Source organism: Athene noctua, chromosome 1 (genome assembly GCF_965140245.1).
Source record: "Athene noctua chromosome 1, bAthNoc1.hap1.1, whole genome shotgun sequence".
Taxonomy (NCBI): domain Eukaryota; kingdom Metazoa; phylum Chordata; class Aves; order Strigiformes; family Strigidae; genus Athene; species Athene noctua.
Window position 1 is genome coordinate 260,437,384 of NC_134037.1, and position 24,270 is coordinate 260,461,653.

The 24,270-nt window shown below is 39.6% G+C and overlaps 1 protein-coding gene across 4 annotated transcripts in view; it reads left to right on the top strand.

Moving 5' to 3' along the window:
* The window catches only part of TENM4 (teneurin transmembrane protein 4), a 601,586-nt gene that overhangs the window by 420,132 nt on the left and 157,184 nt on the right, over positions 1-24,270 (top strand). For all 4 annotated transcript variants that reach the window (XM_074918363.1, XM_074918372.1, XM_074918381.1 and 1 more), the window contains 3 exons: positions 324-538; positions 6,091-6,301; positions 24,119-24,220. In XM_074918363.1, coding sequence (XP_074774464.1) covers positions 324-538; positions 6,091-6,301; positions 24,119-24,220 — 528 coding nt within the window. The remainder of the gene's footprint in view (positions 1-323; positions 539-6,090; positions 6,302-24,118; positions 24,221-24,270) is intronic.

Sequence of the window (24,270 nt, forward strand, 5' to 3'; positions counted from 1 at the left end):
GTTTAAAATACAGTGTCGGGTGATTTATTCTTATCTTCAGAATGTAATTACATACTCTCTGATGTTACAATTTAAACAAAAGGCCGTTTTTCTCCAGGTTGCTCTTCCCATGTTCATGTTTTCAAACAAAACAGTTACTGAAGCCAGGAATAACCCTGCCAGTTTTCCTCCCAGAATCATATGGATTGGCTAGACAAAGTACTCTGAAGACCTCAGGACACTAATAGACTGTTTCTCAAGATTAGTGTCAGAGATACCAGTATGATTGGATTATTTTTAGGATCTAAGGCTAATCCAAGCTTTTTGTTCCTGTGTTTTGGCAGGAAAGCCCAGTAGTTTCTTTCCAGACGACAGTTTTATAGACTCTGGAGAAATTGATGTTGGCAGACGAGCCACACAGAAGATCCCTCCTGGTATCTTTTGGAGATCTCAGGTGTTCATCGACCACCCAGTGCATCTGAAATTCAATGTTTCTTTAGGAAAGGCTGCTCTGGTTGGCATCTATGGCAGAAAAGGCCTCCCACCTTCACATACACAGGTAATGAGACTTCATTTCAATTAAATAATCGTTGTCTTAAATTGTACGTTCTCGTGGCTTATTGTTTTATTTCAGATATTTCTGTCAAGAATTTGTTGCATGCTTGCAAGGTATTAAAAGTCATCTGTCCAGAGGAATATAATCAAGTGACAATTGCAAAATTTCCACACGTGAACCTGGTGTGGGCTGGAGGCACAGGAAAAGCAGGCAGCTGCCCAAGGCAGCAAGCTGCCAGAGGAGGAGAAGGGTTTAGTGGGCTGGTGGTCACTGAGGGTATCAGCTGGTGGCTCCTAGCAGCATGAGATAGCACCTTCTCCATCCAGTGTGCCTCGCAGCAGCGGCCGCCACATCAAACGACACCAAAAAGAATAATCTCTTAAGCAGTCTCGTGTATCTCAGGTCTGTCTCTGCCTTTCAGCCTCCGCCTTTCCCCTCTCAGGGTAAGAGCAGCAAGACTCCAGTCGCTCACCCTCAAGGGAGCAGAATTCACTTTTGTCTTCTGTGCTGAAATGCCTTGAGCCACCTCTCCACATTATGCGTGTTGACTGTCAGATTAGACTGAGATCGGTCAGGGCCCAGTGACTGGTGTATAACAACATCAAGCTCTTACAGAAAGGTACCAGCTTACTTAGGCAGGAATCAAGCTATAGTTATTATTTTGTAGGACTAAAATGAAAGCAGTTGCTTTTCTTGACACACCTTGGCAAAAGCCACGTCAAGAAATCACTTTCTGGGAAAAGCTCTGAAGAACCATCCCCTTAAATAAGGATTTTGTACATCATTTTTTGTACTTTCCATTTCAGTTTTTAAGCTGCTCTTAACCAGATTGATTAATACATTAGGGCATAGCTCTCATTGGCAATGCAAAGCATCTTACTCCCACTTGCATCAGCAAGTTATCAAAGTATTAGCAGGTTTATATTAATGTTGTAACTTAGCCTTGCCCTCCACCGTTAACTGAAAAGCCTAGCATCCATCACAACTATTTGAGATTTATAGAAATACCCTGCCCTTATTTTCTTTTTGAGCAAACAAATATGTTTATTACAATCTTTCTGGGTAATAGGGTATTTTCTACATATTAACACACCTGCAACTTATTTGTGTCAAAGAGGTGTCATAAATCTACAGTTTCTCTGCGTACTTTTCTGCAGAATTAAAATATTTCAGTAGGATCAGCAGGTCATAAATTCAGTGACTCAGTAGTGCTGTTATTGCCCATTTTTAATCAGTCTCTTTTTACAGGGAGATTCAAACATTTAGAACTTAAAACTCCTGTATTATTTAAATGGAAACTCAAGTCATGGTCACGTAAAGCTAACTGTAGATCAGAAGCCTGTATTGATTTTACTTGTTTATTGTCATTATTAATTTCTCTTATGGAACAGGAGTTATTGCATGAATAGATTCAATTGCTTAAAGAACAAATTTAAAATTTAACACCTAAACCTCGAGTCTAGTGAAATTAAAGCAAAATCTTGAAGTGTAGCGGGGCACTATACCCAACCGTAGTAATGTTTTAAGCAATTAAGAAGTCCACACCAACTTCACCAGTGATTTTTGTTTCGTTAAACCTCCTTTTTGCTGCGATATTCTCAGTTATTTGTCAGTGTCAGGACCTTTCCATTTCAAACAGCATCGTTGTGTATCAGTTGAAGCCTCAGCTGAGAATGAGATGTTGACTGTTGGATGTGGCACATGTTTGTCGATATTACGTGCTTGAGGAGCCAATGCCCTTGCTCAGAATCCTTGTAAGTGCTGCTTTTTGTGTAGCCACTAATTGAGAGCTTCCAAGTATATAAAAAAAATTATCATCATCTGGACCAAAACATCACAAAAAATGGCCGGAAGGACATTTTTATCCAAACAATAATAATCATGGTACACGAAGAGAAACAAATCACAAACCCCACCCTGTTCTGAAGAAATAACTTCATGAAGCTGTAGATATTGAATCAATATTGATTTGTTATTTGTTAATATTTAATTTAGTTTTTAAATTATCCCTTTCCCTAGCTTTATTATTTCATAAACCCGCTGTCAATTAAAACATTGTTTTCCTGTGTATTTTTATATGATGTTTAATCTCACTATATTGTTTTCCTGTGTATTTTTATATGATGTTTAATCTCACTATAGTTTGTCAGTTTTAGGAGTCATTAAATAGGTAACCTGTTTTCTGTGCTGAAATTGTAAACCTGTCTCTCATAGTTAATACATATTACACAAATCTCAGCTTTTCTTTTGAATAATCCAGAGCATCTGCTGCACCCCATAAATCTACCCAATGAATTTTATATTTCCAAATTTTGTAAGGAATTTCATAAACAAGACTTAGGCAAAATGTGTGCTTAGAGCAGTGAAACAGTCTCCCCCGGACGAATTTAACTATTTTTCCTCAGTTTATCTAGTTGATGGGAGTAGTAAAATTCTAGTTTATAATCAGGTTTTCTTCTGTGTTAGATAATCATATATTTCTTCTGTTTAGATAATCCTTATTCTGTAGTGGGAGCCTTAACATAGTCTATACCTTTTCAGGATCTTTGAACTGATCTCAAGACTGTAGACCCTTTAGCATATATTCCTGAATTTGGTAAAATGTTAAAAGTCATATTTGTCCATGCTAAACCACCAAACTATTCCAGATTCTCTTTGGGAAACTTTCTGTGCCTGTGGTGATCCGTCTTCTGGTCAAGGTTGCCAACAACCAAGGACACTAAAAAGTAGGGAGAAAATGCAAGCTCCAAATTTATGTAGTCTTAGAAATAGAGCCTGCAGAAGCCCGAAATAGTTTACTGTTAACTAAAGGCATTTCTTCTCATTCTTCTCAACAAATCGTAATAAAAGCCACACAATTTTATTATGGTCTATTAGATTTAATCTTCCTAGATCAAATAATTTCTTAAACTCTTTTTAACCTAGGCCAAATTTTGTTAAATCATAAATTTTAGGGATTGGCCATCACATCTTGTGGGAGGCATTTTTTCATTTGTACAATTTGAATTGATTAACATGGTATTTTATCTACAATTTCCTTGCTTGCAATAACTTTAATTGCATATTAAAAAATCTCTGAATGTATTAAAATGCAATAAAGCACAACCCATTTGTGGTTCAATTAATATTTACAACTTGTAACTAGTAACTTTGCAAAGTCATCAACATCCGCAAGCAGCATCTTGCAAATATTTATATAAATAAACTACTTTTGGCAGGAAGCCCCAGGTAAGTGTAACCCAGACGGAGCTCTAACAACAGCAGTTCACTGGAGCTGGGTGCCTTGACATTGCTTTCTTCTCACTAAACTTTAAACATCTACACCTAGTATGTAGCAAGAAATGGATGTTCTAAGGCACAATCCATGAAACATTTCTGAGATGTCGACTTTAGGATGAGGCAGATTGCATGCTAGAAGTGTCTCTGACTGCAATCCAGTGGTTCTAGACAACTAATTCAAGCTGCCACGGAGATGTCAGCACTTGGTGAGATGAACTTTTCCTACTGTGTCTGCAGTTACCTTTTAAAAATCTAAGCAATCTGTTCCATCATGCTCTAAAATAGAAATGGAAATATGTAGGTTTTTCTGTTACTGGTCTTCTTCAGTACACCTGGCCAATGTGTTCCTCAGTCAAGCTCAACTCCACTGAGACATTCCCAGCAACCAGACAGCACCGTGATGTCCTCTGTCACTGCCCTTCTCAGCTGTCAGTCGTGGCCACACTCAGACCCGGTGAGGAATCGGCCTCGGCAATAGCTCGTCCTCAGAGTGGCTACAAATACCTGGCTCACAAAGTGTCATTCAAACCGACCTCTCACTGCTGTCCCCTTAAACTTAAAACCACTAAATCATTATATTTTTTTTCAAAACAGAAACTTACATGTTTTATTATATATTTTAGATTTTATATTTACATTCTATTTCTAGATTTATATTTTTATATTGTATATTTTTATAATTTGTGTTTACATAATATTATTTTTTGAAGCAGAAACTCTATCTCTGACAAAGCTAACTTGGGTAGACACCCAAAAGGAATGCCCTTTGCAGCTGTGCCAGCTTTTACATTCTCAAGACAACACCAAATTTAAGAGATCTATGTACTGAAATAGAGCAAAAATAACCCAAACCCAAGGCCCAAAACTTATTTCATGTAAATAAATAATTAAAAATACAATACTTAAATTATTCTAGGGACAAATTTTGTCATTTCATATGCAAGCTACATCATATATAGCTTATTTCTTCAAAATGTTGTTGGAAATAAACTTTTTTTATTATTATTTTAACTTAACAATGACTGCAGAGGAAAGAACATGTCATCAAGTGCTTATCTTGGTTGTCTTCGAAGACTGTACCAGGCAACTTAATAATATAACAGAAGCACTCAGATTTTGCTACAGTAGAGTCAAAAGGAGTAAGAAGCCTAAATATTGCTGCCACACTCAGCCAACACTCAGCAACCGTTCAGTGCAGCAACATTCTCTAGTACAAAAATAAGTGGTGGTGTTTCTTTCTGCCTTTTTTCTGCTTTCCTGCCAAAAACTACAAGTTTATTTGACCAGCTGGATGAGAGAGGCAAAACCAAGTAAAGTCAGGGAATAGAAAAGCTAAGCTGTGCCTCAACTGCTGGATTCTGCTTGCAAGATGTCCTGTTCACCTAAACACAAGATGAAAGTCAGATTAGATAAGGTTCACTTAACACTTGTCATGTCTGCTAGGCTTGTATCTGACTTTTCCCATTAATATATTACCAGACAAAATACAATTATTGCAGAAAGTCAGTGGAAAGTTATTTAAATAGGGAACTAAAGGTAGTTGCAATACTAGCAGCAAAACCAAAGCAGTTGTTCAGCTGAAGTTACCATGGAAAAAAAAAAAAAAAGAGTTATTTTGAGAAAAGTTCCAAAAGCCACCTCCTAAATGAGACTTTTATATATTATTTTATCTCTTTTCCATCTTCACCTTCTACAATCATTTAACCACTTTTGCTATTGCTTTAAGATAAAACCCTTGCTGGCTAAGCAAAATACTTCTGCAAAACCTCTACCAGAATTTATTTACAAATACTTTTTATCTTTTCCTTGGTGACCCATAGCAATTCTGGCAAACAACCTGGTTAGGCTAGAGATATTTTTCTGTCTATTTTCTGTATTAGCCAAGACACAAGCAAGCTAAAAAATAAGCTTCTTATCGTCATACTTACCGTGCAATTTAGACACGTTTCCCTGCCTATGTTTCTGCAGAATGAGAACACATGAGTTGGGCCAATATGCCCCAAGTCACATTCCAAATGAAGATAATTTCTTTATTCATGTAATTACAGAAAAATACATTCATATACTAGCTATTTCCAAAATGGTTACTTGCAGGTAGTCCAGGAACATACCTGAGTTACCAGAGAAGATCCTGTTTATGATGCTTCTGTAGATGTACTTTTCTAACACTCAATACAAAGTATATCTGTCTCCCTCATAAGACAGACCCAGAACAAGAGGCTAAGCTTAAGGAAGCCTGAAATACACACAAACATCACTCTTTTTTTACATTTCAGTTTGACTTTGTCGAGCTCCTTGATGGAAGACGTCTACTGACACAGGAGGCGAGAAGCTTAGAAGGACCTCAGCGACAACACAGAGCTTTTGTGCCCTTGTCCAGCCATGAGACAGGGTTTATCCAGTATTTAGATTCAGGAATATGGCATTTAGCCTTCTACAACGATGGCAAGGAATCGGAAGTGGTTTCTTTTCTTACTACTGCTATTGGTAAGGATTTCCTGTATTATTCCTAAACTCCTAAATATGCCTGGAGGCCAGGTATTAATGCACATACTCAAATTGCATGGTAGCTTTGTGTGGTTCAGTGAGAATGCTTGTAGAGGATGTATTTAGCATCAGGCTGAATACTGTTAGGCCCTAAATATCTCATAAGTATTTTGTAGGCCTTTTTAGTAATTATATCCGTAACGAGATTCTACGCAGTGCCAAAGATGGATTACAAGCTTGAAATTCCCTGCTTCTTTTTCTTCCTTTGATCTTTTTTTTTTAGTTTTTTTTTTTTTTTCCTTGGTTGGTTGTTTTTTTTCTCTTTGTGGAGCAGAGATGTAGGCATGATTGAAGAGCACACAGCACCACTATGCAACAGTTTTGTGTGACAGACAGTCCTGCCTTTGAGCACGGTCAAAATTACTCAAGTTGAAGTTCAGGCACAGTACTGGGGTTAAAACTCCAATAAGGATCACTGCAAGGATTGGTTGTAGGAGGCACAATAACAGGATTCTTTGTTTCTCCTTGCTAACAGAAAGAAGCTGAGGTTTCTTAAGAAGAACAAATTAACTAAATAAGGTCTCTGAGTTTCTCTGGCAGTAAAGTGCCCTGCCAGTTCAGGACACAGACACCGATTTGTTGCTGTCTAAGGAGGAAAGGATGCTGCCTGTGGGCTGCTGACAGCTTAGCACACTGACTATTCTTCCTCCACCCCGTAAATATCAGAATCTGTTTCTGATTCAATAATATTTAATTTTCAATTTGACTGACCTGCTGAAACTGTTCATATACCTAAATTCATTTGGTTGTAATTTAAAGATTGCTCCATAAAACTAGCACTCAGCTTTCGTCTAGCCACAGTGATTGTTTAATGGACTTTTTTTCTTTGCTGAAAAAACAGACTCATTCCAAAGCTGCCATTAATCCCTCTCCCAGAAGAGGCATTGGTGTTGAGTCTCAGCTGTCTGCAATAGTTACCTAAGAGGTATGGGCTGTAATTTGTCTTGGCAGGTTAATTAAAAGTTTAGGTCTTGTTAAAGAAAAGTCATTAAGATCCCAATATTCCATTTTAGCACTAAAGTTTATCTAATGCAGAAGTGGAAACACTGCTATAATACTCTGTTAAATTTAAAACCTGGAAATGCACGTGTTCAGTCCTGTTCACAGTTAAGCAACACAAGAAATAGTTGCATATTAGATTTTGAAATCAAAGTCTTGCTCTATAGAATGCAGATTTACTTTCATTTAGCTTACTTTAGCAATCTGAGTTTTACTCTGACCACCTTCTGCCCAGAAGAACCTCCAGGTATTCTTCTGAAAGCAACTTTTTTTTTTTCTTCGTCTAAGAATTTCTTCAAATTTCTCATCTCAGGAAAATTGATAAGGCTCTCACAGCAGAAAACACTTTTAAAGCACAGTCACTAGTTGTTGTTTTCAAAGTGATGCTAAGTGTTCTAGCCAGACCTTGACCTCATTACAATAACATAGGGGGGGAAAAACCTCCAAAACAATAAAACATTGTGAGTTTGCCTTTGAACAGCAGGGGAATGATATGGGTGAGAAGCATGTCAGACTGTCTTTAAGGCAATCTTACTTTTCTTGTTTATACGCTGCTGTACCTTCATGACCACATGATAATCAGAACAGGCCATGACCTATAGTCCATGATATATTCTATATATCCCCTGTTGACCTTGTATCATTCTGTGTCTCAGTACTAGGAAGTTTTCTGTTGCTATACAAGAGAGAGCTTTCCCCTATATATGGGAATCACTTTGCCCACTGGCAGCTGTATATCAACACAAAACTGTAGTGTACATGAAAAATAGTTTAGATACAAGCTATGCGCTCTGAAACTCTCTTGAGATAAATACAAAATTTAGATAGGAAGATGTTGCTTCTTGGCTAGCATTTGGCCAGAGAAGTGCAGCACTTTTATAAGTACCATAAAAAATAAAAATGTAATAGCTTTAACAAGTTGGTACCTTTCTTCTTAGTTTAGATTTCAACAGCTTGTTTTAAAAAGAAATCAAGGCAGGTGTTTTGTGTAAATGTACTGTAATGCTTCAGAACCTTTCTAGTGTATTCATGAGGTCTGGCAAGAGATGGTTGCAGATTTTAAGTCTATAAATACTATAGTACCGTAGTGTTATAATTTTTGTCAGTGCCAGAGTAAAGAGGATACAGCAACCTGACACAGTGTTTATGAACCAGGGTGTAAAATTGCAATGCCAAACAAATAAATGAAGTCACACGTAATGGGAGCCTTAGATCTATCTGTGTGGGTTGAGGAACCTGCAGAGGACTCGTGCTGACTGTCAGAGGCAAGCTGCCTTTTAATTTGATTTCTGTGGCAGGAGCACACAGAAAAATCTCCCTTTATTATTGCACTGACACAGGGCTTACAGTGAGAGTGTGTTTGAAAAGTATAGCTGTGATGGAGGAAGAAGTAGGATCCAGTGATCTGGGAAGAGGAACAGCAGCCTGGAACTCCTGAATTCTGATTGATGTGCTAATTCTGACCCAGCCTAGGCTCACACATCATCTGCTCGCCATGTAAAAGTGAGGAGAGTTTCCCCAGAGATGCTGAGAGGGTGATAGAGCTGCTGGGAAAATGCATTGAGCATTAATTAATGGTCATGGATCATCGTAGAAAGCACAAAATTGGTAGTGGTGATCATAATGGTAAGTTCATAAAGCCAAACAGTGCAGTCATTCCTTCAGGCAAACCTCCCCTGCAAGTGAGGACCCACCTGAGTAAAGGACCATAGCTTTTACTTCAGCAATAAAAATGTTGAATGGAAAGGGTGCTCATTTTCCAAGTGTACCTGCTATGTTCCAACAGACCGAACTTTTCTGAGCCAGTAAAATCACTGCAGGCTCTGTATGACAATACCAACTGCAATTACTGTGCAGTGCTTGTCTGGAATGATTTGGCCTCCATTATTCTAGAGAAAACTGGAGAAAACTGGAAAAAAAGCATCTCTATTCCCAGTTTGATAACACAGAGTTAATTTCATAAATTGTGAGGCTGTCCATCATACAGTTTTGGAATCCAATGTAGCTAAATCCACTCAGGAGCATTAGCACTGATTTTGAGGGCAGGAGATGGCAGTTTAGCCTGTTTTCTAAAAGGATGTGGAGTCATCATCACTAAAGAGTTAGGTGGTGTCAAATGTGTGCCTGTTACATGCCACTGCACGTAAGCCTGGGGAGAATACAGCATCATAATGCCTGTCAGAGCTTCTACTTCTGCATAATACAGGCAATTCAGGTGGAGGGAAAAAAAGATTATGCTGGGAAAGTTTTCAGCTTTTAATAGCATCTTTATATCCCATTCCTCCGAATTACAATGCAAGACATTATAAAGGAATGGACAATCAAGGTCTCTCAATAATACATTAACCTTTTTGTAAAAGACATTGGTGGCACTTTCTGAAATTTCTAATAGAAACACTTCTCTGAAAAGCGCCTTGTGGATTCACCCCTGCCTGATAGCGGTGATTTATTCAGAGCAATCTTGTATAAGTGGAGCAAAATAGTAGGCTGAGGAATCAGCTGGAATCATCACATCTGAGACAGAGATGTTGGCCAAAAATCTGCTCAGTAGAAGCAAGAAACATCTGAGAGCCTAAAAACAGCATCTACGGCGTCAGAGAGAAAGTGTCTTCCAGCAGCTGTTACTGCTGAGCTCGGGCAAGCTCAACTGTGCAGGGCCACTGAGAAATCAAAAGGAAAAGCAAAATCAGCTGTCTGTGAGAGGAGAGCATCTCTGTTTACCAGCACGTCACCCAACAAGCAACAGGACACACATGTAGAACACCTGCGATAGGTTTTATCTCTCTTTTATCTTGAGCAAGAGACAACGCTGACGATTAAGAAAAGGACCGTTGTTCCTCCTGCCCCCCCCTGCTATCCGTAAAGAAAACTACTGTAAGTACTTTCTTCATCAAAGTGCAAAGCGAGTCTGTGGTGTTATTTATAAGGGGCTGCCAGCACATACAGCGCTTTGCAATATACATCAAAAGGCAAACTCCCTTCCTGCAATAGCCTAAAATATAACCCACCCACCTCCATCCAGTGCCTAGGACAACGGTTCACACACGAGAAGGATACTGAGAGGAGCACTTCACAGTAGGACCGAGCTCAGAGAGAAGAAATTAGAGGGCACAGAGACAAGCATGGGTCTGGGAACCCTCCTTGTGTGAGAGGTGACAAGAATGACTCTTCCTGAGCTCTGAGTGAAAATGCCTTTGCGTTTAGCTTGTTCTTAGGAAAGGGAGAAGAAAGAGCCTGAGTAACTCAGATTTCCATCCCTTATTTTTGCTGCCCTTGTGTAACCTAACTTAAACTCTACTAATTTCCAATTCGGAGGGGATGCGTAAGTGTGATGCACTTACAGTCTCAAAGCCATTCATGTTACTTGCACTTGCTTTGCTAATGTCTGAAAAAGTCTAAAATGGTTTCATGTAAATATTGAGGAGTTCAGAGACTCTGCAGACTAACATGGGCTGTGAGCTGTTCTGGCTTACACTTTCTTTTAGCTCCTTAATGCCTGAGTTACTTGACTTAAAACTCCCCCATGTACGATTAGATCTTTAGGACTCTGGATGAGGAAATGGGGGTTTATTGTCCCAGCTACCCTCTTCTGAAGTTCTTCTTAGGCTATATACAGAAAAAAAAAGCTCAAAGTTTAGCAAGTATTTTGCTGAATCAGGGCCCTTTAACTGTTGAGACTCCAGCTGTTCCATGGAAGTGCTCAGTTACTACAAGTGTTCTTTCCTATTGCACGAGTGTGATCATCTGAGCCCTTCCCCTGCTTCACAGAGGGACTTTTGATCACTTCCACCTTGTGGTAACCATTTACAGGTAAAAAATTAGTAGTCTGTTCCTTCCCAGACTCAAAACTCTTTTCTTGCTCTGCACAGAAAAAAAAAAATAGTGACATATGAGAACCATGGCAGGGAGGAAAGTCACAACTTCATTTTTGATGTTATTGATCTCCCTCCTGCAAAATAACAGCAGAGCTTTGCATGCTCGACAAATAGTTTTTTGCCTTCAGCTTTGTGTGTCCCATTACAAGCCTTTGCTTGACAGACTCTCTATCAGATCGTCAGTGCCTTTTTTGATTACCCTCTTGTTGCTGCCACCCCTTTTTTTGATGTTTTGTTTCCTACTTTCAGCTCTTACCTAGCTTCTCTGAGCGTGGTAAAGCTTGTAGGTCTCAGTAGGGTAGTATTTAGAAAAGATACAGCCACTCCCACTTAGGAAGGTGGTGGAGTCCCCATCCCTGGAGGGGTTTAAGAGTCGGGTCGACGTAGCGCTGAGGGATCTGGTGTAGTTGGGAACTGTCAGTGTGAGGTTAATGGTTGGACTGGATCATCTTCAAGGTCTTTTCCAACCTAGATGATTCTGTGATTCTGTGATTCAATTCAGGTAGGAGGCAAAAAGAGCATTTATGAGTTCCTGTCAGGCTGTGTTTGGGGTTTTTTTCCCTTGTGGATTTGGTCTCATGAATGATGTAAGGTTGACAGGTCTGCTTGATTGAAAACTTAGGCTTATCCTAAGGTTATGCTGCAGCACTGCAAGATATCTTCCACTAAACATCCAGCTGGCCACAGGACTTAAGGTCCTTTGGTGAGAACTGATTAGTCCATGCAGAAGGATGGCGAGAAGACGGGAGATTGTCATCTCTATCGAAATCCAGCCCAGCCTGATAGGTGGGGTATCACCTGGAGAGCCAGAAATGGGGGGTGACTTCCCTCTGTCTGAGCTTTCTATGAGCTGCAAGAATTCCCCTCTCCAAGCAGGTGTAGTAGTGTGCTCGGTGAGATTTCACTTTTTCATCCAGCCTATGTGTAAATCTAATCTGTTTGCTTTATAGAGCTTAATAAAAAGCAAACATAGACTGAGCCTGGATCTGGAAATGGAAGGAGGGCTGTGTGGAGGTGAAACTTTTCACATTAGTTTGCACTCCCCGTGCCCAGAGGATTTTCATTTACTGTTCTTGGTAAAACAGTGTTGATGTTTTTAGATGGTTAATGATACGGCCCTTAAAACATCAGCTGCAAGAAGTCAAGAGTAGGTTTATCAGTACCCCCATTAATCTTTTTACCTTTCTCCCAAAATTGATGAACAGTCTCATTTCCCAGCGAAGTGAGCAAAGGGGATGAGCATGTCCCAGTGTTGGAGTTTATCTCTCTGTTTGCCTTTTCAGGTGACTCCTAACAGATCAAGCATTGCTCCCAGTTCTTAAATCCCCTCTAGCCTCAGTAATGTTTGTACATGATCCTACGGCACACCGTTCCCTAAATGCTACCTGCAGCTTTCTGCCTGCTTCTGCTGGAGCTGCAGCCTCTTCCAAGAAACCTGAAGTCAGACCAGTTGTTTCAAATCTAGATGTTATTTGTGATGACCTTTTTTCTCTCTGCAAGTGTCTGGAACAATTTTTACATAATAACCCTGCTTCCCAAGCCATAATGGCAGGCAAAATTATTATTTCAGGATTTTTCTTTTGAAGACGTAAGGCATCTCTAATAAAGGGGAAATTAGGGACACATCTCAAAGATAATTAAATAATAAGAAGCCTGTAAAGGTCAGATACTTGGCTGTAAAAACTTCCACAGCTGCTCTTTCCATACAGAGTGTATCTCTTCATTGACGCTCTATGTGTAAAAGCTAGCAGTAGAAAATTGCAGCATGTAAAGCTAGCTTAGCTTTAAAGCAGAGATGGAATAATTTATTTAATGTTACACTTGAGTTTTTTCTTGTTTTTTTATTTTGTATACGTACACTCCTCTTTCAATAGATCTTATGATTGCAAGTGATAATTTGGGCGGGAAAAATAGACAAGCAGACACATATTTTCATTTATGTTGCACAAAAGAAACTAAGCCATGTTTGTAAAGATTGCTTGGATGCTAATAAGTATTCATCTCAGTAGAAGTTAAGACGTCTGAATGTCTTCGATGATCCAGATTTTGTCTGGTTTTGATCATGCTTTAAAGTGGTAGAAAACCGAAGGTAGATTTGTCATTTTGCAAACCTTTGCCTACATCTGTACTTACATGGGCTGGTAGCCTTGAACTTGCTTGTCAGTGTGCTGTTTGCAGGCAGGCAAGTTCTCTTGATCTGACAGAGCTTGTACAAAAGGTTTATTGATTGGGGTAATTACTTTAGTTTTAGGGTCAAGAAAAGGTTTATTTAATATCAAAGTTAAAGCCTTTCTTTCTGTTATTTCTGTCCCTTTTTTTCAGTTCTCTTCTTTTTTTTTTTTTTTTTTTTTTTTTTCAGAACAGCAGAATTCTGCCTTAATAACACGGCATATAGTGCTATCCGAGGGTTTCTGGAGAAATGTGTAAAACAGTGCATATGGTTTTCGTTTTTACACTTTTGTATATAGCTCTTTCCATGCACCCCAGACTGCAGGCTAATGTAAGCACAGCTTGTTTTATTCCTGTGTCGTATTACCGAGCTGCTAGAACAGCTCTGTGCAGACTTTTCTTTCCATGAATGCTCCCCTGCTAAAGCACGGAAATAAGGTTGTGGGAGTTACTCGTCCACTTAGGCAAACAAAAGGAGAACCCTTTCTGTTCTAGAACAACTGACTTTTTAAAGATTTAATTTTCCAAAGGCTGCATTAAAGTGTATGTACTTGCATGCATTTAATTGACCCCAAAAGAGAACAGAAGCCAACGACGTCGGCACCTTGGGAGTTACCAGACCAATCTCTCCTTTTGCACGGGGGCTGAGTGGGATAAGGACGTAGACTTCTGTCGTATGTTGACTTTTTAAATGATAACACCTGCTCTGTGTATTAGATATGTGACTGCTTTCTTCATCTAAGTGCTACAACAGTCTCAGACAAAATTATGTTAAACTGATTTCTAGAGGGCTTGCTGGAGGCTCTGAGAAGGAACGTGATTTGACCAAGTTTGTGCAGTGAGTCTGCTAGAGGCGGAAACAGAGCCATGAGTTCTGATTTTTCTCTCACCCTGGGCAAAGACCACTGAGTGCTCAATGCAGTTGCCTGAGCACAGTCGTGCAGCGGCACCTGAGATGCCCCAGGGAATGGAGGGGTTCTCTACAGGGGGGCAGGTCTGACATAACAGCTAGAAGAGACTCCGGCCCTTCTGTAGCAGTGGCTGGAGACCAGGCGTCGTAATTGAGAGCATGTTCCTAGCACCAGGCGCCTACTTAATTGAACCTCAGACATCAATCATTCCAGCCAGAACATCCTTATTTTTCAGACTGGATATACTTGCTAAAGACTTTATGTAAAAAGCAACTTAATCTTTAATGCACCCCAAATTATACCATTGCCAAGGTTTCACGGCATTTGTTTGACCAAATGAGATCACATTTGAGGTCCTCTCTGTGTGTATGCAAGAATGGTTTCCCTTTTTTCCCCTAGAATACATGAACTTACAACATCATTTAAAAGGAAACTCAAAGCCAGCTTTAGCCTTGCCCTGAGCTACAGGAGCAGAAATTGTAATGTACTGAACATGAAGTAACTTCCCGCTTGCTAGTGCAGCTCCAAAAGTTGAACCCTGAAGGCAGAATAATTGTTGTTTCCTGTATTAGTTTGTAACAATTTATGAGAGTGGGAAGAAAAAAAAAAAAAAATTCTTTGCCATCCCTTGGGCAAATTTGGAATAATAGAGTTTGATCTACTGGAGCAAAATTCAGGTTTAAAAATATTCCAGCTGCAAAAAAGGAAAACTAGGAAGAAAATAAATGTTTGCAAGGTGTCTTTCTCTATCTCCACAGCCTTGTCGTATGTGTGTTACGAGTATGGGACTAAAATGTTATTGTGCATAGAAGCTGCATTGTAGAAGGAAGAAGAAGGCTTCAGCCCGACAGCTACTTTTGGTTAAAATCATTCACTGATTTTTTTTTCCAGCTAACTTCTAAACTGTGATCACATTTCAAGTGTTTTGGAACAGAGGGTTTTTTCATATGGTCAATGTACAATTCCTTAGGAGCTGTATTTCACAGACCCTTTCATGCTTTTAGCGTTGCTTACATTCTCACAGAAGAAAACAGTGTTCCCTGTATATCCCTACGAACAGCAAAAATACATTAGCAGGATTTTCTAAAAGTTGGTGAAGCCAAAGGACATTTTACCATTAACTTAAATGGTAGTATACATAGACAAGTGCCCAAGTGCTTTTGAAATCCCATTACACCTTATGCTTTCAACCGTCTGATAGCTTTCGATTATGAGCATTCTGCACTGGAAAGATTTCTTCTTTAAAAGAAAGCAGCAAGAGAAAGGAATGAATCCGTGAGATAAAGCTCTCTCTCAAAGGGCAAACCAAATTCAGACCAAATGTGGCACAGGCTTCTGAAACGGCCAGGCTTGTTCTCATCTTTATTTACTCCCCAAACTATTCCCACTTGGTCCCTGTTTCTGTAGAACAGAAGTTCAAAAACAGTGCACAAAAAAAGCTGGTTTTGTAGTATTTCCAGCTGGGCCCATGGTCGAATGTACTTGAAATATTATGAGAAAGACTGACATTATTGTGGTGAGAGACATTCGAGTACCTGGACAGATATCTCAAGCCAGGCCTAGAAGCAAAAGTGCAGACGTCTCAAGGGAAAATGTGCTCACATGATGTACCGTCAAATTTGGCAAACTCAGCAGCCTTTGATGGTTTCAGTAAGCAACCCAAACTGATCCTGAATGCTAAACCTTTTGTGCTTTACCATCACCTTTTAAAATCGCCCAGCCTCCAGAGTCACTGCTGGCTGGAGCAGGTATTTGCTGTCAGTACACTGATGGAGATGTGGGGTATCTGCCATTGCAAATGGCTTTTTTAAAAAAGTTCTTACAAAAGAAGACTGGAGGAAGAATAACATGCAATTGGATACTGTGATTACTGTACTTCACTCTGACTTTCCAGAATCAGGAGTGATTTAAGGAGTTGTTTAAAGGACTGCCTGCCTGTTGCCCTTTTCCTAATTTAGCATCCTTATACCTGCATGTGAAGGTTAGAGTTCCACTGGGATATGAGAGCAAAACAGGGTTATATGCACACATCTTTAATTAAAACAGAACTCCCAGCCTTCAGAAAAAGAAAAAAAAAAAATCAAAATCTGGCACAACATCAAGTGGCATTAGCAGTATCAGCATCACACTAGGTGCCCCACAGAAGAGGAAACTGTGAAAGAGCACTCAGAAATAATGACTGAGTTTCCATGATGCTGTCAAGACTTTCACATCCCTGGCTGCCAGGTGTGGATTACTTGAGCTAGAAATGTAAAAGCCTTATAAAATACAAATGAAGCAGAAAAATCGAAATCTCAGCAGGTGAGGATGTACCATAAGAAGGAACCGGTCCTTTCAAACTTCAGCTGAGGAAGGAAGAGGAGGAGCAAGAGAATACCAGACCAAACATTTCTGCATTTCTTTTGTTTCCAGGGTGGGGTTTTTTTCTCTTTTTTTTTTTTTTCTTTTTGGCTCATAGTGTCACGTCCGATGTTTTGAGGTATCTGAAACCTGTTCTATCCCCTCTCACCTCCTAGTCTCCCTTGGCATTGTTATCACAATTACAAGGGCAGGTGACAGTTCTCTAGGCTTAGAATCCTACCTACCCTGCAGTGAAATTCAATCGAGTAGCATTATTTCTTTGAAAAATAAACAAGACTGCAAGCTCTGCAACTGTGAGGTAAATTAAATGTGTTCACAGAGCTTCAGAATCTTCTTTGCCTTTCATGTTATACTGCCTGACTTCCTATTAAAATTATTGCTAACGTAGCCGGGGCAGTGACAGGGAGCATTTTTGTGAAAGAGAGATGTTATTGCAATGAGCTTGTAGGTGACAGCTTTATCCTGGACAATCAGGTCTAGAAGAAAGAATATGTGGCTTGCGAGGGTTACTCTGGTGCAGCAGCAGAGAATAAGGTGAAATAATGTGGTGTCCCTTCACTCTCCCATGGGATGTAATTCACTGCAGCATGAGAGGGCTGCTGTGCACTCCTTATGGCCCTTTTACATTGATGTGGCTCACACAGAGGATTTCAAGGTTAGATATGAACCATGGAATGTCACTACCTGCTGCCCTGCTCCACGTGTGCTCCCTCCCTCACAGCAAAATACCTTCTTTAGTCAAAGGAACATGACTAGGCAGAAAAGAAGTCAGTGGGCAGTCAGGAACAATTTCTGTCTGTGCAACAATAAATGTATGTATTTATTTGAGACAGTAAAAAATTCTCCTCTAAATATTTGTTTTATTCCAGAAATTTGGTTTAATTTACTTACTTTTAAACAAAATGTAATGCATCTGTGTATACAAAGGGTTGACATTTATAAGAAAAGTGTAGAACCTTTTATCACACCAATCAGTATATGTACTGTATCTTCCTGGGTTGCTAGATTTGAAGATGTGGGAATTTATTTCAGGCCCAGCATCTTCATGTGTCTTCTCAGCAGCACAGAGCAAAAGATTTTGAGGCCGTTTCTTATGTAGAGGTGGAGTAGACTACTAGTTGAGGAGACCAAACAGTGAGGTTACCTAAAAAACTCCCTGTTTCTTTCTTTACACCTCACTTCTAATATTTAATATTCTCATTGGCAAAACAAGCTTCATTTTCTTGGAACTTTCATTCCAGAAAGTGAGATTTGCATTGATTCATTAAAGTATAATTATTCTACCTCCATGCTACTTCTGCATGCTTCTGACACCAAACACTGCCAGTTCCAGAATGACTCTTTGAGGTTATCGAATAAAATAGTTACATTTGAATTCATACAGCCACACTGCACTGAATGGCATTTAATCAGTTCTTAGAAAGCAGCCCCGGTGCTTATTAGCTCCCAGGAAAGCTACTGCCTTCAGTTGCCAGCTAGATAACTATTTTTTCTTTGCCAATAGATAGTTGCCTCTAAGTGCCTAGGGAATGATGATGCTTGGTGGCAAGTGTAGGCTATAAAATATTTATCTTTAACACACAATTATGTTACTGCAGCCTCTAATAGGATTTGGTGTCAGGCAAACATCTGCCTTGGCCTCTGGCCCAAAGATATAGAAACAAGCTATTAAGTTGAATGTTGCATAGTAAATAAATAAGGCGGAAATACTGTTAAAGTAGCTATACCGCTGACCAACAAACGTGGTGAGTATATAAAAAAGAAGTCCATCAAGAGTCTAACAATTTGTCTGCCTCCTTAATATGTTTATTGTATTTCATCTGGATAAAGGTAATTCATGTAGGTAATTGTAAGCCAGGCTGACAGATCTTTATAGAGCTCACCACAGTAGAGTTGGCTTTCACAGGGCTTTTTGTCAGCAGCAAAGTGGTCCCCTGAGCAGACCATTAGCCTGGGAGCTTTTTTGCTGTCACATGAGTCAGTTTTTGATATGAAGCAAACGTTGTGTTTGTCTATGCCTCAAGATTACCAGCCTAAAAAAATGGGAATGGCAACAATTAGCAATTTCCTGTTGAACTCGGTGATATCCTTAAATGAAAGATAGTGTAGTGTGAAGTCTGATTATGTGTATGGGCATGATCGTGCCAGTTTATAGCTTCTCTCAGCGTAAGGAGTGATTGTGGTGGGAAAACAAGCAATAGGATAAAGGTTTCAGCCAAGTTTCCCTCAAAATCTGCCAGCTGTGAGACTACTCGTACTGAAAAAAGTCCCTTGAGGCAAATGGCAAAAATCCCAAAGTATCCTCAGCAGCTGTAAGTCAACATGGTGCATGAAGTAAAGTTGTTTTGCTCCAGACCATGATTTTTCATTTGTTTCTTTCTCTGTTTTGATAATTAAAGCTCTTGAGCGGGAAGGACCTTAAAGAGTACTTCAGAAGAAGAGTGTGGCTCTTGGAGAAGTCTAGGCTTTCACATTTAATCAGTGTTTTCGTCCTCTTGTTATGAATCTAGAAGCATTTTTGCACATCGTTCTTCTCCTGAGTGAGCTAGGATGGGCTAGGTTAGGGAATACCTGCTGCCTCAAAGCGTTTCTGTACCATTCTCCAAAATGAGACAGTGTGGATCTGAAGACCGTGTGTCTCATTATGTCATTTACTCCTTCTCTCAGAGGAGATCTGAATGTTTACAAAATTAAGGAAATGACTTGTTTTTTCAGTTGGTTATTGGATTTTGAAGCTGGCAGAACAATTGCTTCCATACTCAAGCCTCTGCAGTCCTCATTAGAAGCCACACCACCTTAAGTTTTGCTGGTCGGTCCCCAGTGTGAGTTGTTTGTTCCTGCTGCCATTGGTTGTTGGAAGGTGGCATGGGAACTGCATTTTCATTGTTCTCTTTGGACACAATAGCAAAACTCTATGAAAGCACCATGCATCATCCATGGGTTGACCCCCCAATTAATAATTTTTGCAATTACCAGCTGGTGTCAGTCAGATCACTTCAGAGATTTGGAAGCCAAGAGGAAACTGTGGGAGTCAGACCGAAAAGAGACAACATATATCTCTTTCTAAAAAAGAATTGTCCATGGTCTCACAGTGAACTATAACAATTAAATAAAACAAAACAAAACTTTTTCGTGATTCTCTAAAGCAGTTCCCATGGCACTATTCATAAAACACCATATGGAATTCTGTATATATTGGAAAATATCCTTATAATTATGTAAACAGCTTGCAGAATAAGCTGTAGAATGGAGACTAGAACCTAGCCATAACTGCAGTGACCTGTTTTTATTTATTGATTGACAGTTTGTCAGCTCTGTAGGAATGTTCACTGTGGACATACTTAAAAGACAGTTGCTTTGTGCCACTAACTTAAGGATTCCCTGAATATGAGTTTACTCTCTTCTACCATCTAAGCCTTCCTAGATAATAATACGGCTAAGTTCTAGCTTCTGAAAATGTGTCCATTTGACTCTTCATTCTTTCTAGGGTTACCCCATTATGACTCCATAATTTCTTACGCCAAGTCACCTGCCTTTTCCTGTTCAGTTTGAAATTTGGGTGGTAGAGCAGTGTGCATGGTTGTGTGTACACGTTAGGTGTGCATTTCAGAAGGGCCAGAAAATCAACTCAGCTGTCCAGCTGGCACAGTCTGTAACCACTGAAATGAAATTCAGTACTGGGATGAAGGCAGAGATGTTTATTGAAAGTTTTAAGTGAGTATGACTTGCTAATGCCTGCAGTCTTCAAAGTAAAATGAACTTCCAACTTGTAATATAAAAATATGAATAGGATCGTGCTCAGTGTTGCACACACAACTCTCAGACTTGTTACTCACAAGCCTGTCACAAGCCTGGCTTCTTGTTATTAGCTCTGGAGTTCATGAGAAAAAAGCAAATTCATTCAATGCTTCCTTTATGGAAATACTTTTTGAGCTGTTTGGGAGAAGCTCTGAGACAAAGATGTACTGCATGAATCTTCATCGCTTTTCAGAGTTGATTCTCAGTGTTGAAGAACTTTTGGGAGTGTGCAGAGACCTTAATTGCCCTAAGTCACACCAGGCAAGTTTGTTTCCTTATCTGCTAAAAAATGCCAAGTGGCACCAGTCACTGAGGGAGAAGAGTTTATTTTCACTTCATCTCATCGCTATCAGGCAGGTTATTCCAGGGCAAAGTGAGCTAGTGTAAAAGAAGAACAGGTTAGAAATGTTGCTTTTGGCTATACTGGAAAAACAAGGAGCATCAGAGAAAGCGATGAAGTAGGATGAAGCAATTTTTAAGGGCCTACTCTAGTAGTAGTAGTATAGGCTATTCAGGCCACAATTAAGAGTTACTGAGGTGCTTCAGTGAAGAAGATACAATGGGTTTCATTCACCTGTTTTTTTTATTGCTTTTGTGTTGGCCACAATATGGTAGGTATGATGCAGTTAGGGCACACTTGCAAAGAGTCTGGGAAATCAAGGATTGAGGAGACAGGGATATATGAAGTGATACGTGTGCACATTGCTGCATTTTTTGCAAAGTAAAATACCAGATCTGTAGATGAACCACAAAACATACATCAATATTTGTTTGATATGCATTCGTGTCGGTCACTGTGGATGGGATCTGGCCGATTAGAGGTGTCTGATGACAATATCTACATTTGAACTAGACAGAGGAGGAAAGAAAGCAGTACTGGAGTAAAGTTTACTCAATAGATTCACCCTAAGATTCAGGAAAGTTTGTTACCTAAACACAGGTATGCTGCCTTTCTGTGGTCACTCTGAACTGCTAGATCTCATTACAGTGAACGAGAATCATTAGTTTTAACCTTCAGTAGACATCTCATTGGTGTACTGAGTACTGCCTGTCTTGTGCTAGGCATCACGGGTACACCAGCTGAGCCACACTATTCATGCAAAATAGTATTTCCAAGGACAAAGATTACCCTTTGTGTGCGTTGTCACACTTCCCAAACAGCTGCCATGCCTGATGCTTTGTTGCTTTTTAGTTGTTGCTTTCATTTTTTACTATTTTGCATAAATATTATTTATTATCTTACATAAACATAACAAGAAAGTTGTATGGATATTTTACTCCTTTTCAAGGACTCAGTTTAGTCCTTTAAAGCAAAACCTTGGAAAAAGCTTCTCAAAAAGCTTTTAATATACTATAAATGTTGTCATAACACTGAGAGTCTGTCCTGCATCAAGCACTGACATAGGTATTCCCTCTGACTTCAAAGGTCAGGCCCAAGTAACCTCTACGCAGTGTTGCTACAGCTTGCAGAGCCCGACCCAGAACGACACCGTGATGGTGAGCTTTCATGAGACAGCTCCCTACTCCTACTCCCAGTTTTGGGGCAGTAGAAAACAGTTCACTTATTTTTTTTTCTCTGCTGCATTAGTATTTTTGCCACCTTTTGAGCTTAACCAACTTGTTGAAGGGTCTGACAGGTGCCAGAACCAGCACAAGAAGAGGGACCTTAGACTTGTACCTAGGGTGAGAGGATTAGGAGGAAAGGACTGACCCTTTCAGCAACAGGAGCTGTTAAATCTCCTCGACCATCTCATTATCTTGTTTCACAGTACTCACACTCTTTATGTTCTTCATATGTATGTGTATGTGCATAAATAAATCACTTTTATTTTCTAAATTCCTGCATATGTTTCTTGAAGACAAGACGGATATAAACATTGTAAAAAAAAAAAAAAAAAAAAAAGCATAGAGAAAAAAATGCATAAAGCAAAATTATTTTCGTATTCAGCAGTGAAATTAAAGCATCGCAAAGTTCTGAAGATTACATACATACAGGCTAATATTAACTTTTCATTTACAGGATAGATGTGTGTTTATACATGCTATTAAGTGAGAGTTAGTATACCTAAATATCAGTATAAATGTACAAGTTGCTCTTTCTTTATCCTAGGAAGCATGGCTGCTATTTGATTGGAATAAAGATGGCAGATCAAGCCCAAAGTGTTGACTGCATGCTGTGATTGTATTTCCGTACGCTGCAAAGTGACTATCTGCTTAACTATAGAGCTTATGTGTTAGAAAACTGACAGCACTTCCTTGTACCTTCCTTGCTGCACGGAGTTGTCTGATTATGAGATGTCTGATGCCAAGATTTAGAACATAAATGCTTGGAGCTGTTTTTATTATTTAAAACTGCTGTTGCCCTTTATGAATGATTAAATTACACCATGTCCTTTAAAATGTCCTTCAGAAAACTCTGTCGTTTGGAGAACACCCATCCAGAAACAGGCTTCCTTTCATTTGTGATTAGAAACTAATCTGCACATCTCTGCTGCAGCTGTTTCTCTTCACTTGCACCGATAGGAAGTTTACAAATATCTTTGCTACCACAAGGCCTCGTGAAGTACGTGAAGTACATCTATGAAAGCGCAGTCATTATTCACATGGCTGAGATTTCCACTCCACTCCATGACAGATGTACCACCGGTGCCCCTCCTCTATAACTGAATCCAGTTTTAATCTGATACGCATCTCCCTCAGAGAAAATGGGAAATAATAGTGTGGAATGAACCATGGTATTCCATCATCTTTGCAGGCCCCACTCACATTTTACTCAGTCTGCACTCACAGTTTAATCAAGAAAATAAAATTATTTTCATTCTCTTGTTGATATGTAATGTTTACCAGCTTGTGTTCTTTTATGAAAGATAATTTTTAGCCCAAATATTCTGAACTGTCTTCAAAATAAAAGTGCCGGATAACATTTTGCTTACCTGTTAACTTTCTTTGAAAAATGAATAGCCAGTGTTTTTGCCAAAGTCAGGGAATTTAAGATGATTAACTAGAAACAGAACGAAGTGTGGAATAGTCCCATTCCTGTTCCACCAAGATACAGTATTAGCCCCAGCACTTGGGGCTGTTTGTATGATATTGCAGAACAAACCAGAAGGCATTTGGTTAGAAATAATCCTTCAACAGGCAGACAGGATGAACTGAGGGCATGTGTTCAGTAACTTCATAGGGGAACATTTCTACTGTAGCTCAGCTCTGTTTGGCACAAATAAATGCCCCAAGTTCACTTACCCGAGTCAACAAAATCGGATCAAAGGTGAGTGTGTTGTCATGAGAACGGTGTATTGCTTCTCCCCAATAAATTCAAAGAGGAAAAACGGTTAGAAAAAATAAGCAGGAAGAAAAGACATTTGGAAGTTTTCGGATGCTGAGTGAGGCCAAAACGTAGTGGGTGCTGAGCAGCTGCAATTTAATCATAGGATTTGCAGTCACTCTGCACTAACGTGTTACAGTTGAACCATCCATTGGTGTAAGTGCATGAGCACCGTGGAGCGGAGCTCAGGCTAATGCTTTCAGCCCCAAGTGCAGCGATTGCTTTGAAGTTTCAGCTGTCTTGCCATCCAGAGACCTTCCCAAACTCAGAGGTGTTTTCTTGCCTAAAAAAAGTATCTGAATTCTCTTTTGTTTTCCAGAATCAGTGGATAATTGTCCCAGTAATTGCTATGGGAATGGAGACTGCGTGTCTGGGACTTGCCATTGCTTCCTTGGCTTTCTGGGCCCCGACTGTGGCAGAGGTAGGAATTTATATTTGATTAACTCTTCCCCTCTCCCCTTCGGTTAATGT